Genomic DNA, 14,347 nt, shown 5'->3' on the forward strand with positions numbered 1-14,347 from the left:
AAGAGCAGAGTGACACCTGCCTTGGTCCTGGCACTCGGGAGGCGTTCAAAGTCAGCCTGGTCTACATAAGCTAGTTACAGGACAGCCAGAGCGTCCCTCTGTCTAACAACCACACCAAAAATAACAAAACAACAGGAATGCCGAGATGGGCCTGGGGTAAACGTGCTTTCTTTACGAGGCTGGAAACCTGAGTTCGATCCCTGGCACCCTTTGTTAAGGTGGAAGGGGAGAACCCACCCCACGAAGCTGCCTTCTAGCTTGCCAGTGGGTTCACACTCGCACCTCGCACACATGCATCACACACAACCAACCAACAAAATGTCCATCGCTGGGGGTGTAATGCTGTCCGCTGACCTGTTCTCTGTTCAATATGCTTCAAAATCGTTTTCTTTTGTTTGTGATATACGTTTGTTGTTGTTCTTTTTTAAAAAAATATTTTATTTATTATGTATACAATATTTTCTGTGTGTGTATGCCTACAGGCCAGAAGAAGGCACCAGATCTCATTACAGATGGTTGTGAGCCACCATGTGGTTGCTGGGAATTGAACTCAGGACCTCTGGAAGAGCAGGCGATGCCCTTAACCTCTGAGCCATCTCTCCAGCCCCTGTTGTTGTTCGTGCTGTTGTTTTGCTTTAATTTTTTTATGTGCATTGGTGTGAGGGTGTCAGAACCCCTGGGATTGGAGTTACAGACTGCTGTGAGCTGCCATGTGGCGACAGTTTGATCCCTTACATGGTGGAGAAGAAAACAGGTTCCATACTTGCATCAGGGAACAAATACTTAAGTAAAATTTAAAACTCTTTTGAAAGAGAGAAGCAGGGTGTGCTTGTTGACGACACCTTTAATACTAGCTCTGGGACACTGGGGAGATGACTCTCTATGGGTCTGAGGCCAGCTTGGTCTGTACAGCAAGTTCCAGTCCAGTTCCGCTCTCCATAGTGAGAGCTTCTCTGAAAAGAAACGGGGAGCAGGTGTGTGTGTGTATGTGTGTGTGGTAATTTGGGCCTTTAATCCCAGCATAGGCAGGTGAATCTCTGGAATTCAACGTCAGCCTGGCTCCTAGGACAGCCAGGGCAACGCAGAGAAACCTTGTCTCGAAAAAACTATAAATAGAAAAGGAGGCTGGACAGTGGTCGTGGCGCACACCTTTAATCCAGCACTTGGGGGGCAGAGGCAGGCAGAGCTCTGTGAGTTTGAGGCCTGGTCTAGAAAAGCTAGTTTCAGGACAGGCTCCAAAGTTACAGAGAAACTTTGTCTCCAAAAACCAAAGAAAGACAGAAAGAGAGAGAGAGAGAAAAGGAGGGGCTGGAGAGATTGCTCAGAGTTTAAGAACACAGGCTGTTCTTCCAAGAAGTCCTGAGTTCAATTTCCAGCAACCACATGGTGGCTCACAACCATCTGGAGTGAAATCTGATGCCCTCTTCTGGTGTGTAGGCACACATGAGATAGAGCATTCGGATACATAAAATAAATCTTTTTTAAAAAATTTAAAAAAAAAAGAAAGAAAAGGAAAAGAAGAAGCGGGGAGGGGAGTGAAAGTTCCTTTCAAATGCCTGCAGGGTAGAGAGGGTGGAGGAAACGGAAACTGTTAGTGTTCCTGGATGACACATGCTTTTTTTTTTTTTTTCATTTAGGTCTGTGTAACTTCACAAGGGAAGCCAATTTGTCAGCTTACAGAGCTGACAAACTGGTATTTATTTCCTAAACAGGCCAAGTCAATTGTTTAGCCACTAGAGCTGTTTGAAGACGAGCTATTCCAAAAGGACAAATACAAATGCTAATGAATGGCTTATTCTTTTTTTTTATATTTATTTATTATGTATACAATATTCTGTCTGTGTGTATGCCTGCAGGCCAGAAGAGGGCACCAGACCCCATTACAGATGGCTGTGAGCCACCATGTGGTTGCTGGGAATTGAACTCAGGACCTTTGGAAGAGCAACCAGTGCTCTTAACCACTGAGCCATCTCTCCAGCCCCGAATGGCTTATTCTTATGCTTAAATCCAAAGAACTGGCTGCTGATTTTTCTTTTAAGTCCCCAAGTGTGAAGTCTCTGCAGAAACTACGGCTCATAGATCTATTATTATTATTTTGTTTTTGTTTTTCAAAACAGCGTTTCTCTGTAGCTTTGGAGCTGTCCTGGAGCTCACTCTGTAGACCAGGCTGGCCTCGAACTCACAGAGATCCACCTGCCTCTGCCTCCAGAATGCTGGGATTAAAGGCATGCACCACCACCGCCCGCCTTCATTTTTAATAATAAGAGTATAATAACAAGTTCCTGAATAAGCATTACTGTAGGATTAGGAGATGATGTCCTCTGGATTGCTTAATTCACTGAAGAGGGAATCGAAACCCAGAGAAGTTAAGTAACTTGCAGAAAGTCACTCAGCAAGTTAGTGAAGGACAAGGTGGTGGGAGAGGGCGGAAGCCCAGATACAGTATTGTATTTACCGAGGCTCTGACTGCAGTGCGCGGGATCACACCCGGGCTTACCTCATCACTCTACGCCTGAACCCCAGCTCATGTGTTTCGTGTTGATTGCATTGTCCTTGCAATCCCTCCCCATTTCCGATGGTACTTTTCCTCCCGCTTGGCAAATCCAGAAAAAGAAAAGCCGTTATTAGTCACCACCTAAGGGGGGCGCTCTACGCTCGTCATTCTTAGGTGGGTGGATTACGTCTACATCTTGTCTTTTCCTGGGGCAGGTTTCGGTTTTTCTTTAACAATTACCAAAACCCAGAGAAAAATAACTGAGAGTGGTGACACATGCGTGTAATCCTGGCACTCAGGAAGCAGAGGCAGAGCCGGGCGGTGGTGGCGCACGCCTTTAATCCCAGCACTCGGGAGGCAGAGGCAGGCGGATCTCTGAGTTTGAGGACTTCCTGGTCTATAAAGTAAATTCCAGGACAGCCAGAACTGTTACACAGAGAAACCCTGTCTCAGGCCGGGCGGTGGTGGCGCATGCCTTTAATCCCAGCACTCGGGAGGCAGAGGCAGGCGGATCTCTGTGAGTTCGAGACCAGCCTGGTCTACAAGAGCTAGTTCCAGGACAGGCTCCAAAACCACAGAGAAACCCTGTCTCGAAAAACCAAAAAAAAAAAAAAAAGAAAAAAAGAAACCCTGTCTCAAAACAAGAAGAAGAAGAAGGAAAAGAAGAGGAGGAAGAGGAGGGAAGTGGAGGAGGCAGGAGGATTGCCACAATTTGAAGTCTATCCTGTATTACTTAGTAAGACCATCTCTCACCTGGCAGCTGGTGCATGCTTTTAATCCCAGCACTTGGGAGGCAGAGGCTGGTGGATCTCTGTGAGTTCAAGGCCGCCCTAGTTTACAAGAACTAGTTTCAGAACAGGCTCCAAAGCTACAGAGAAACCTTGTCTTGAAAACAAAATAAAAATAAAAGAAAAACCAAAACAAAAGAAAGAAAGAAATTAAAGCTAACCTGAGCTACCTGAGACCCTATCCCCACCACCAACAACAAATTAGGTGAATAGTAATCAAAACCATGTACTGTTAAGGGTATGCTAGAGCCAAGTGTGGTGGGTCACACAAGCTCAGCCCTCAGAAGCCTGAGGCAGGAGGATAGCAACAAAATCAACATATAGTGGACTACATATAGTGATCTCCAGGGTGGCCTGGGTTACAAAATGAGACCCTGCCTCAAAGGGGATGGAGTGGGCACGTGGTCTCACACACCTGAAGTCCCAGAACTCGGGGTGAATGTAACACCTATCTTGGCCAGATCAGCCTCTGCCTCACAAATGCTGGGTTAGAGGTGTGCGCCAACACCGTCCCATCATCTCTTCAAATCACGCATGTTCTGCTCTGCTGAGACTCTTGGCTACAAGTTGACGCTTGGGCCAGATGTGGCGCTGTGGACGCTACTACAGAACCAATCGTGTCAAAGATTCAGCTATGTTCCACCGTGAAGCAGATGAATGCAAAAACTGACAGCATTCCTGTTGCTAATTCCAGAAGTTAAAAAAAACAAAAACAAAAAAAAGTGCATTTTCTTTTCTTTTAGGACAGGGCCTCGCTAAGTAGGCCAAGCTGGCCTTGAACCCACAGAGATGTGCTTGCCTCTGCCTGGTATTAAAGGTGTGTGCCTTCACATGAATACCCTAAGCATCACAGATGCCTGCTCCGGAGGAAATGTGCTCGCTACTGTGTGCACAGGGGGCATCACCAGTGATAACAAACATATTAGGTTCAGCTGTGATTCCTCTTTCTAGAGTCATTGTTATTAAAGATTTTCAGATATTTCTGGTTATGGTAATAGACGCCTGTATGCAAGCTTTTGGGAGGCTGAGGCAAAACCATGAGTATAAGGCCAGCCTGGGGCTTCATACAAAGATTCAGTCCCCAAGCCAAATCGAGCAGATGACAATTGCATGTAGTGGCACACGCCTGCAGTCACAGTGCTCGAGAGGCCGAGGCAGGAAGATGGAGAGTCACAGGCAGCCTGGCTCTGTTTTCTGAGCTTTGACTGGTTATCTTAAGCTTGCTTGGTGTTTTATATATTTGAATATTGCAATATAATGGAGACAGTTCTTTTTTTTTTTTTCTCTTTTGGTTTTTCGAGACAGGGTTTCTCTGTAGCTTTTGGAGCCTGTCCTGGAACCAGGTCTTATAGACAGGCTGGTCTAGAACTCATAGAGATCCGCCTTCCTCTGCCTCCTGAGTGCTGGGATCAAAGGCGTGTGCCACCACTGCCCGGCATGAAGACAGTTCTTTAAACAAAAGTAAAGATTGGGATTTTTTTTCTTCTTTCTTTCTTTTTTCAAGACAGGGTTTCTCTGTGTATTTCTGGCTGTCCTGGAACTCACTTTGTAGACCAGGCTGGCTTCAAACTCAGGGATTCACCTGTCTCAGCCTCCTGAGTGCTAGGATTAAAGGCAAACGCCCCACCAGCCATGCCTCCCTCCCCCATCCCCGCCTGAGAAAGATGGCTCAGTGTTAAAACCACTTGCTGCTTTTGCAGAGTTCAATACCCATCACCCACATGGTGACTTACAACCGTCCATAAATCCAATGCCCTGTTCTGACATCTGTGGGCACCAGCAAGGCATTCACACCCATAAAATAAATCTAGGCGGCCGTGGTGACACAAAGCTTTAATCCTGGCACTTCGGAGGCAAAGACAGGTGGATCTCTGAGTTTGAGGCCAGCCTGGTCTACAGAGCAAATTCCAGGACAGCCAGGGCTATGCAGAGAAACCCTGTTGTGAAAGAACAAACAAAAATCCACAAATACTAGTGTTTCTACAAACCTATCAGATTTTGTCAGAAGTAATTATCAAGTCCAAGGATTACACGAAGACACCCAGTTCCTTCACCTTTTCCATGTGGACTCTTGCCTCTCCTGGTGTGTATTTATTTCATGCAGTTGAATTAAGTAATTCAAGAAATATAAGCTGGGCGGTGGTGGTGCACACTTTTGATCCCAGCACTCAGGAGGCAGAGACAGACGGAAACTCGAGGCCAGCCTGGTCTACAAGAGCTAGTTCCAGGACAGGCTCTAAAACTACAGTAAAACCTTGTCTCAAAAAAAAAAAAAGAAAAAAGAAAAAAGAAAAAATATATAACCGATAATTATTTCCTTTTTGTTTGGTTTTGTGACAGGGTCTCAGTAAGTAGTTCTTGCTTCTTGCTGTCCTGGAACTCCTCTGTAGACCAGGCTGGCTTAATAGTCACTTGCCTCTGCCTCAAGGGTGCTGGGACCTAAAGAAACATGTATGCTACCACGCCTGGCAACTTTTTATACTTGGCTGGTCCAGTACTGCACTAAACTCTCATAGGTTTGCCTGCCTCCACAGTGCTGGGATTAAAAGGAATGGCCACCATGGCCAGCTTCTTTGGTTTTTTTTTTTTTGAAACAGTTTGTTATATATTCTAAACTGGCCTTGAATTATGTAGCTGTAAGTGACCTTAATTTTTAGATCCTGTTTCCATCTCTCCATATTACAGGTGAACATCCTGAGCAGGGTTTATGGAGTGCTGGAGGAAAAAAACCCGCCAGAATATTTAAAGGCAATAGCTCATTATGTAGGCCTGGCTGGCTTAGAACCCTCTATGTGGATTAGGTTGGCCTCAAACTCGCAGCGATCCCCTTACATCTGGGTCTCCTAAATGCTGAGATTAATGGCGTGTGTCACCGCCCAACTCTAAAATAATTTTTTGAATTTTGATTATTTGTATTCATGACCCTTCCACATCAAACAATTGCTTTTGGTTTAAAATATATATATGCATTGTACACAAATCACCGTACATTGTAATATGATTTACTGGATTTCATGTCTCTGTACTCAATGATCAAAATATAGCAAAAAGTAAATAATTCAGGAAACACGCTTTATTCGACATTGGAATTATTATATGTTTTTGCAAAATCTCTCTAAAGTGCTCTTTTGATGCAAATAGTCTTAGGCTCTTGCCTAAGTCTTTAAGTCTGAGAGACTAGCGCAATTCATTTGCATTGACTTTCTATTGTGGAGCTTTGGAACCAAGAGAAGGATCCAAACATAGCTCCATTTCATCCAATCAGAGGAGCGGCTTAGTGCTAAACTCTGATTCGTCTTTTCCTCTTTGTACCCATCCAATCACGAACCAGCCTTAACAGCCAATCAGTGGCCTAAACGCCCGCCAATCAGGGAACGGGCCCGAAGTCCGGCCTTTGTGTCGGGAGATGTCAGCGCGTCGGCGAATGCTCCCGCCAATCGAAAAAGTCGTTGGTGTATGCAAATAAGGGTTCTATGACGCAGTGACGCAGCGTGAAGCGTCTATATAAAAATGGAGGCGTCGGGGGGCTTGGAGCGCAGAGCGGTTTGGTCGTTCGTTGGAGGTAGATCTTCTGTTCCTGTCGCCGATCGCAGCTCCCGTTTGCGCGCTCACAGCGGCGCGGCTGTCCCAGCACGGGCCTCAGACTCCGGCTTTGGGTGAGTATTGGCGTCGCCCGGCAGCTGTCGGGGCCGCGGTCGTCGGCTCCCGCCGGCGGGCTTGGTGAGGCGGCCCAGGGGAAGTCGGCTCGAGCGGGGAGGTTGCGTCCCCGCCGCCCCCGTCCCGGCCGCTTCCTCCCCGGCGGTGACTCACAGGTCCCGCCGCGGTGTTCCCGGCCGCCCGCGGAGCGGGAAATGGCTCCTCCCCGCGCTCCCCCTCCCGGGGGAGGCCGCCGCTCGGCGCAGCCTGAGTCATTAGGGGAGGGGGAGGAGGCGGCGGCCGCCATCTGCCGCGGCCGCAGGACGGCAGCCGGGCGGCCCGGGCTCTGAACGCGGTGCTCCTTGCAGGTGAAAGAAAATGGCCCGAACCAAGCAGACTGCTAGGAAGTCGACCGGGGGGAAAGCGCCCCGCAAGCAGCTGGCCACCAAGGCGGCCCGGAAGAGCGCGCCCTCTACCGGCGGGGTGAAGAAGCCGCACCGCTACAGGTAGGCAGGGCGCGGGGAACAATGCCTTGGCCGCCGGCCCCGCTCGGCTCGGGCGAGCAGGAGCCAGCGCGCTCCCCCCCTCTCCGGGGCCCCTGACGCCCTCCTCCCCCCTCTGACGCTTGCAGGCCCGGGACCGTGGCTCTGCGAGAGATCCGTCGCTACCAGAAGTCGACTGAGCTGCTCATCCGGAAGCTGCCTTTCCAGAGGTTGGTGAGGGAGATCGCCCAGGACTTCAAGACCGACCTGAGGTTTCAGAGTGCCGCCATCGGTGCCCTTCAGGTGAGAGACAAAGGCTCGGTGGCGCGGGGGGCGGCGGCCTGGCTTCTGCGGCAGGGGAGCTAATCCTATGGCTCTTGTCCTCAACAGGAGGCCAGTGAAGCGTACCTGGTGGGGTTGTTTGAAGATACCAATCTGTGTGCCATCCACGCCAAGAGAGTCACCATCATGCCCAAAGACATCCAGTTGGCTCGCCGGATACGGGGGGAGAGAGCTTAAGTCGAGGCGGTTTTTATGGCATTTTGTAGTAAATTCTGTAAAATACTTTGGTTTAATTTGTGACTTTTTTTGTAAGAAATTGTTTATAATATGTTGCATTTGTACTTAAGTCATTCCATCTTTCACTCAGGATGAATGGGGAGAGTGACTGTTAACAGACCTCAGTGCTGTGGGCGCTGCGGCTCAGGAGTGACAAGTTGCCGATGTGCAGAAGGGATGGGTGATAGTACTTGCTTCTCATGATGCATGTTTCTGTATGTTAATGACTTGTTGGGTAGCTATTAAGGTACTAGAATTGATAAATGTACAGGGTCCTTTTGCAATAAAACTGGTTATGACTTGATCCAAGTGTTTAACCATACATCACTGTGATAGAATGTGGGCTTTTTCAAAGGTTGAAGATACAAGTTTTAACCACAGTGTAACAGTTTTCCTTAAAAAAAGTAAACCTGGCAGCTATAGAATACACTATGTGCATTTATAATAGCTATTTTATATATTGTAGTGTTCAACATTTTTAAATTAAATGTTTTACATTCACAAGTGGTGGGGAGTCTTGTCATTAAGGTGTGTGTAATTAGTCCAGTTGGTACTTCCTGACTAGACTGCATTTGTTTTTATTTAACAAAGTAGAAAATGCTATGCGTATTAAACCTTGCATAAGTCCTCATTCTACCACACGTTAACTAACCCTCCAGCTGGTAACATACACTAACGGGGATTTATAAGGGCTCTATAGTAAAATAACAAGCTATTCACACCAGCATCACCTGTTACTAATCTAGTTAGTGCAGCTTTCATTGTGTTGTTTGGTCTATCTAGATTAGGTTCTGTTTTGTTTTTTCCTTGTGGAGTTTAAACATGAGGGTGAGAGTACAGCTTCAGCTTATTGGATCTCTGCCAATGAAGATGGGTTAGGTTACACCTGGTTACTGTCCTGGCAAAATCCCTTTTATAGAGATGGCCTTCAAGTGGTTTTTAAAAGTATCCTATTGAAGTTTTTAGGTCAATTATGTATGTTGACTAAATTTACAAATAAAACTTGTTTATTCAACTAAGTGTCAAACCTAAATTGAATACATAAAGCTTTCAATATACCTATTAACTAGATTTTTAATTTCAGCTTTTTGCTTGGAAAAAGAAAATTGAAGCATGTAGTCTGGCCATTACTCCATAAAAATGCTGGGGTCCAGAGATAGGACTTAGTGGTAGTGTTGAAAATGGAAGCTGTCATGGGTCTAATGACAATCCACGATGCTATTGTACTTGTGCTGGCTTTATGACAGAAGCAAATTTATTAGATCCACATAGTGTGAAGAAGTGAAGTCAGGAAAATGGATTTGTTTTGAGGATCCTGGCAGCAGGCCTTAAAGTTTAGTAAATGGTAGGTGTGGGATTTTTTTCCCGCCCCATGAAGAGTTTCTCTAGTCCTGGAATTAGTCTGGAGCAAAGGTCCGAATGATCCACCATTGCCCACCAAGTAATTTTTTTTTTTTTTGGTTTTTTGAGACAGGGTTTCTCTGTGGTTTTGGAGACTGTCCTGGAACTAGCTCTTGTAGACCAGACTGGTCTCGAACTCACAGAGATCCGCCTGCCTCTGCCTCCCAAGTGCTGGGATTAAAGGCGTGCGCCACCACTGCCCGGCCACCAAGTAAATCTTTACTATTATGTACATGTGTATAATTTGGGTATTGCTTTCACATATTATTCCTTAGTGCTTTGGGAGTTTCTTTGTGTGGCCCTGATTCCTGGAACTAGCTCTGTAGACCAGTCTGGCTTTAATTTGCCTCCCAAATGAGGGATTGAAAGCATATGCCATGTCCCCTCTTATTTACTTAGTGAGTTTAGTGCCTATAGTAACCAAGTTTCTGGCTTGCAGCCTGATGTTGGCTGTTGGAAAGCCTGGAGGCTACTGTTTAAATTGTGCAATTTGGGCTTACACAGGGCCTAAGCATACATTTTTGGTTCCAGGTAGCTACCTGTATAGGACACCCTGGGAGTGGGGATCTAATGAAAGGGAAAGCTGAAAAGTTTCCCAAAATGACGGAAGCTTTTGTGGGTATGTGTGTACTGGGTTTTGAACCCCTGGCCTTGTGCATGCTAGATAAGCCCTCTACCACTGAGTTCGATCCCCAGCTGTGAGGCTTACCCTCCTACTCAGCAGGCAGGAGCACTTTCAGTAGAGAGCAGGTTCCAGCGTGCAGATTGCTCAGTGCCATAGCAGTTGTTCCTGTGCCCCTTCACTGTCATCCACATTGGCAAATCAGTGAGGTGAGCCTTTGGTGCAGGGACAGACAAAAAAATTACCTGTCTTCAAAGATTCTTGACTCTTTGTTCCGTCCTTTAAGTTTTACTAGAAATGTGGCCTAGGTGTCTACCAGCAACTGATGAGAGATGGAATGAAGTCGGGAGGAAAGAGGCCTAGATGGGTCTGGCATCCGGCCCAAGGCTTTTTTTTTTTTTTCTTTTTCCTGGTTTTTCAAGACAGGTTTCCCTGTGTGTAGCACTGTTTGTCCTGGAGCTCACTCTGTAGAGCAGACTGGCCTCAAACTCAGATCCACCAGCTTGTGCCTCCCGTCGGCTGGCCTGGCTGGCGTTCCAATAGTACACAAGCTAGGCCTTCCACCCACTACTCCTGGTCCTCACCCACTCCAACTGGTTTGCCTAGGAGTGAGGTACCAGAGGCAGGATGGGTCCAAGGGTGGGGAGTCAAGAGCAAGCCATGCCCTTAGCCAGATGTTTGCTGTGTCTGTGAGCATCTGGCAGAGGGAAGAACATGGCAGGACATGGTGGTTAGTTAGACAAGAAACCCTGGTCCTGGGCCCTTCAGTTTTTGTCTCACACTGCAGATCTAGCCTATCACAGAGAAGGGCTGGGTTGAGCGGTTTTGGCCCCTCCTCCTGCAGCTGGAGCCATGAGAACCTTAAGTATCCATTTTGTGTACTCAATTCTTCCCGCCCCCAAGAAAGGGTTTGTCCTTGAAGTAGTTCTGGCTGTCCTGGAACTCACCCTGTAGACCAAACTCAAACTCACAGAGATCCGCCTGCCTCTACTTCCCAAGTGCTGGGATTACCTTTTTAAAAAGACTTATTATATATACAGTGTGTACTGCATGCATTCCCGCCAGAAGAGGGCACCAGATCTCATTTCGGATGGTGTAAACCATCGTTGCAGGGGAACTGAACTCAAGACCTGAAGAACAGTCAGTGCTCTATTCTTTTTTTTTTTTTAATATTTATTTATTTATTATGTATACAGTACTCTATCTGTGTGTATGCCTGCAGGCCAGAAGAGGGCAACAGACCTCATTACAGATGGTTGTGAGCCACCATGTGGTTGCTGGGAATTGAACTCAGGACCTTTGGAAGAGCAGGCAATGCTCTTAACCACTGAGCCATCTCTCCAGCCCCCCATGAGGCTTTTACCTCATGAGCCCTTGGTGTGAGAATTTTTGTCACCTCACTAAATGAAGCAGTTCTCCTCTCTCTCTTTACCTTCCTTGGACCCACATTGCCTTCCTCCTGCCTCCACTCCACTGGTTTTAAACCTGCATTGTGTTCTGTGCTCCTTTAGAGAGGTGTCAGTCCTGTGGCCTGCTCCATCCAGCCAGGTTGACTCCTGGTCAACATTTTGGCATAAACGACAATCCTTACAGCTACTGCCCAAAGGCAAAGTTAGGAGAAACAGCCAACCCAAGTCCTGAAGCATCCTGTGGAGATGATGGAGGCTGTTTTGTCCAGTTTTGGTTTGGTTTAGTTTTGGTTTTTCGTGAGTAGCCCTGGTTGTCCTGGAACTCACTCTGTAGACCAGGCTGGCCTCTGCCACCTGAGTGCAGGAATTAAAGGCCTGCACCACCACCACCCAGTGACTGAGGCTGTTTTGAGGGGCACTCTGGTTGTTGGTCTGGGGAATGAGGAAGCTGCAGCCTAGGGGAGGGCTGCTTGAACGGCTTTGCTGGGGTAGCAAGGGGACATGGCTTCAGTGAAGCTGAGAGGCTGGAGGAGCCAGGTCAGAGATGATCTGAAAAGGGGCACAACGGAGGAACGTGAGCCCCGTTGTGATCTCTCTAGTGGCCAAGAGCCAACCTGACTTGTAGAGCTTTGCAGTGTCCTGTGGGCACAGGGGCCTCTTGTTCTCCACTGAGGAACAACAACTAAGCTTCATCTTGGCCATGCTGTTGGCAGACCAAAGGCTGCAGAAGCCTGCAGTCCTCATGGGGACAGAAGGGTGGCAAAGAGAATAGGCTTGAACTCATGACTCATGTTCAAAGCTCCATTTGTCTGTCCCCATCTGTAAAATAAATTTCTGTCTAATAGACTTGCAAAGATTTAATGAAATGGCCTGTACAAACTCAGGCACGGTGAGTGCAGGGGACAACTGTGAAAACATTTAATTAAAGAAGTCTGGGGCGCCGGGTGGTGGTGGCGGCGCACTCAGGAGGCAGAGGCAGAAGGATCTCTGTGAGTTCGAGGCCAGCCTAGTCTACAAGAGCTAGTTCCAGGGTAGGCAATAAAGTGACACAGAGAAACCCTGTCTCGAAAACCAAAAATAAAAAAATAAAAAGTCTGGGACAATGACCAACTGGAACACAAACTAGCTCTACCTGGAGGCTCCATCTTGCTGGCTATCCATCCTTCAGTCTGTGCCAAATGAATCTGTATCTCCAGTGCTACAGAAGCTTTCATTACACAAATCACATAAAAGCAAAGAAAAATTACCAGGAAATATAGGAACAAGACTCTCCCAGAATGGGTGAGTCGGTGGGCTCTCGACAGGGCAAACATCATCAGAGACATCCCTTCAGGAGGTAAGGACCCAAGTCCTGTATGGGGAGGCCAGGCTGAGGTTGCAAGGGAGAAGCCAGAGCTAAGCATGTAGCACTTCTTGATGATGTGCTTGAGATGGCTCCATTTGCAGCACCCACACCAATGCTGACAATGATCTATCACCAGCTACAGGGACTCCAACACCTCCGGCCTCTGCGGGCCCTGCTCTCACCTGCTCATACATGGAAGTAGTTCCCCACACCTATAAGTGATTTAGAAATAATAATAAAAGGAAAAGCCCAAGAGATTCAGCTTCGTCTTGGGAGGCAGACAGGTCTTTCATAGAAAAGAGGCGTCTCTGGAGTGCCTGTCCTCAGTAGCTGTGCTGCTGGTGCAAGTTTCTTGGCCAGCAGGGCAGAGGCAGATGTGGTGTCCACACTGAGGTGCTGTCATCTTTCTCCAGGACTGTGACATCTGGCAAGGAAATGGGAGGGAAAGTCAAAGGTCAAAGCCGACTTCCTGCTGAGCAGAGTTCCTGAGCAGAGGAGAATTTTAAAAAGAGAGCAGGGTCCCTCTGTGTAGATTTGTTTAGCCTGGAAACTCACTATGTAGCCCAGACTGACTACAAATTGCCTGGTATTGCTGGGATTAAAGGTGTGCTAGAGTCTTGGTTTTTGTTTTTGTTTTTGTTTTGTTTTTTGATTTTTGTTTTTTTTTCTTTGGTTTTTTTTTTTTTATTGATTGATTGATTATGTATACAATATTCTGTCTGAGTGTGTGTCTGCAGGCCAGAAGAGGGCACCACCAGACATTACAGATGGTTGTGAGCCACCATGTGGTTGCCGGGAATTGAACTCAGGACCTTTGGAAGAGCAGACAATGCTCTTAACCACTGAGCCATCTCTCCAGCCCCTGTTTTGTTTTTTGAGAGAGGGTTTCTCTGTGTAACAGCCTGGCTGTCCTGGAACTTACTCTGTGGACCAGGCTGACCTCGAACTTGCAGAGATCTGCCTTCCTCTGTCTGCCTGAGTGAGTGCTGAGATTAATTAAAGGCACGCGCCACCATCACCCGGCTTTGTTTTGTTTTTTGAGAGAGGGTTTCTCTGCAGCTCTGGCTGTCCTGGAACTCCCTCTGTAGACCAGGCTGGCCTTGAACTCACAGATCTGCCTGCCTCTGCCTTTGTAAACTCACCAGAGTCTTGATATTTAATGGAGAGCTTAGTGATCTTCCTGTCACAGCATCCTGAGGGCTAGGATTACAAGCTTGCATCGCCATACCCTGTGCCAGTGGTCATAGTTGCAACACAAAGAAAGAGGGCAGCAGAATCATGGTGTGGAATCAAAAGGGATCACGATTCTCCTTCCGGTTCCACTCTAGCCAGCACGTTCAAGTGCGTTCTGTTGCGGTGATACACTCCATGATGACAAACGATTCGTGGAAGACTTTATTTTGGCTTACAGTTCCAGAGAGAGATTCCATAATGTCAGGGGAGACATGCAGCCAGAATAGAAAGCTAAGTCAGCACATCTTTACCAGCAAAAGCAAAGTGAAGTCAGTCAGTGGTGGTGCACGCCTTTAATCCCAGCACTCTGGAGCAGAGGCAGGTGGATCTCTGTGAGTTCAAGGCCAGAATGGTCTACAGAGTAAGTTCCTCGACAGTC

General features: G+C 47.3%; 1 protein-coding gene across 1 annotated transcript; it reads left to right on the forward strand.

The window, feature by feature from the left end:
* Positions 1–6,789: 6,789 nt before the first annotated feature.
* On the forward strand, positions 6,790–8,973 carry LOC121436116 (histone H3.3A). The gene is made up of 4 exons (XM_041635795.1): positions 6,790–6,938; positions 7,287–7,424; positions 7,550–7,703; positions 7,791–8,973. Exons 2-4 carry the CDS (start codon positions 7,297–7,299, stop codon positions 7,917–7,919), a joined length of 411 nt encoding a protein of 136 aa, XP_041491729.1. The 5' UTR covers positions 6,790–6,938; positions 7,287–7,296; the 3' UTR covers positions 7,920–8,973.
* The last annotated feature ends 5,374 nt before the right edge of the window (positions 8,974–14,347 follow it).

The sequence above is a fragment of the Microtus oregoni genome, unplaced genomic scaffold (assembly GCF_018167655.1).
Source record: "Microtus oregoni isolate MIOR12 unplaced genomic scaffold, Mior012 000048F_ref0000485, whole genome shotgun sequence".
Classification (NCBI taxonomy): domain Eukaryota; kingdom Metazoa; phylum Chordata; class Mammalia; order Rodentia; family Cricetidae; genus Microtus; species Microtus oregoni.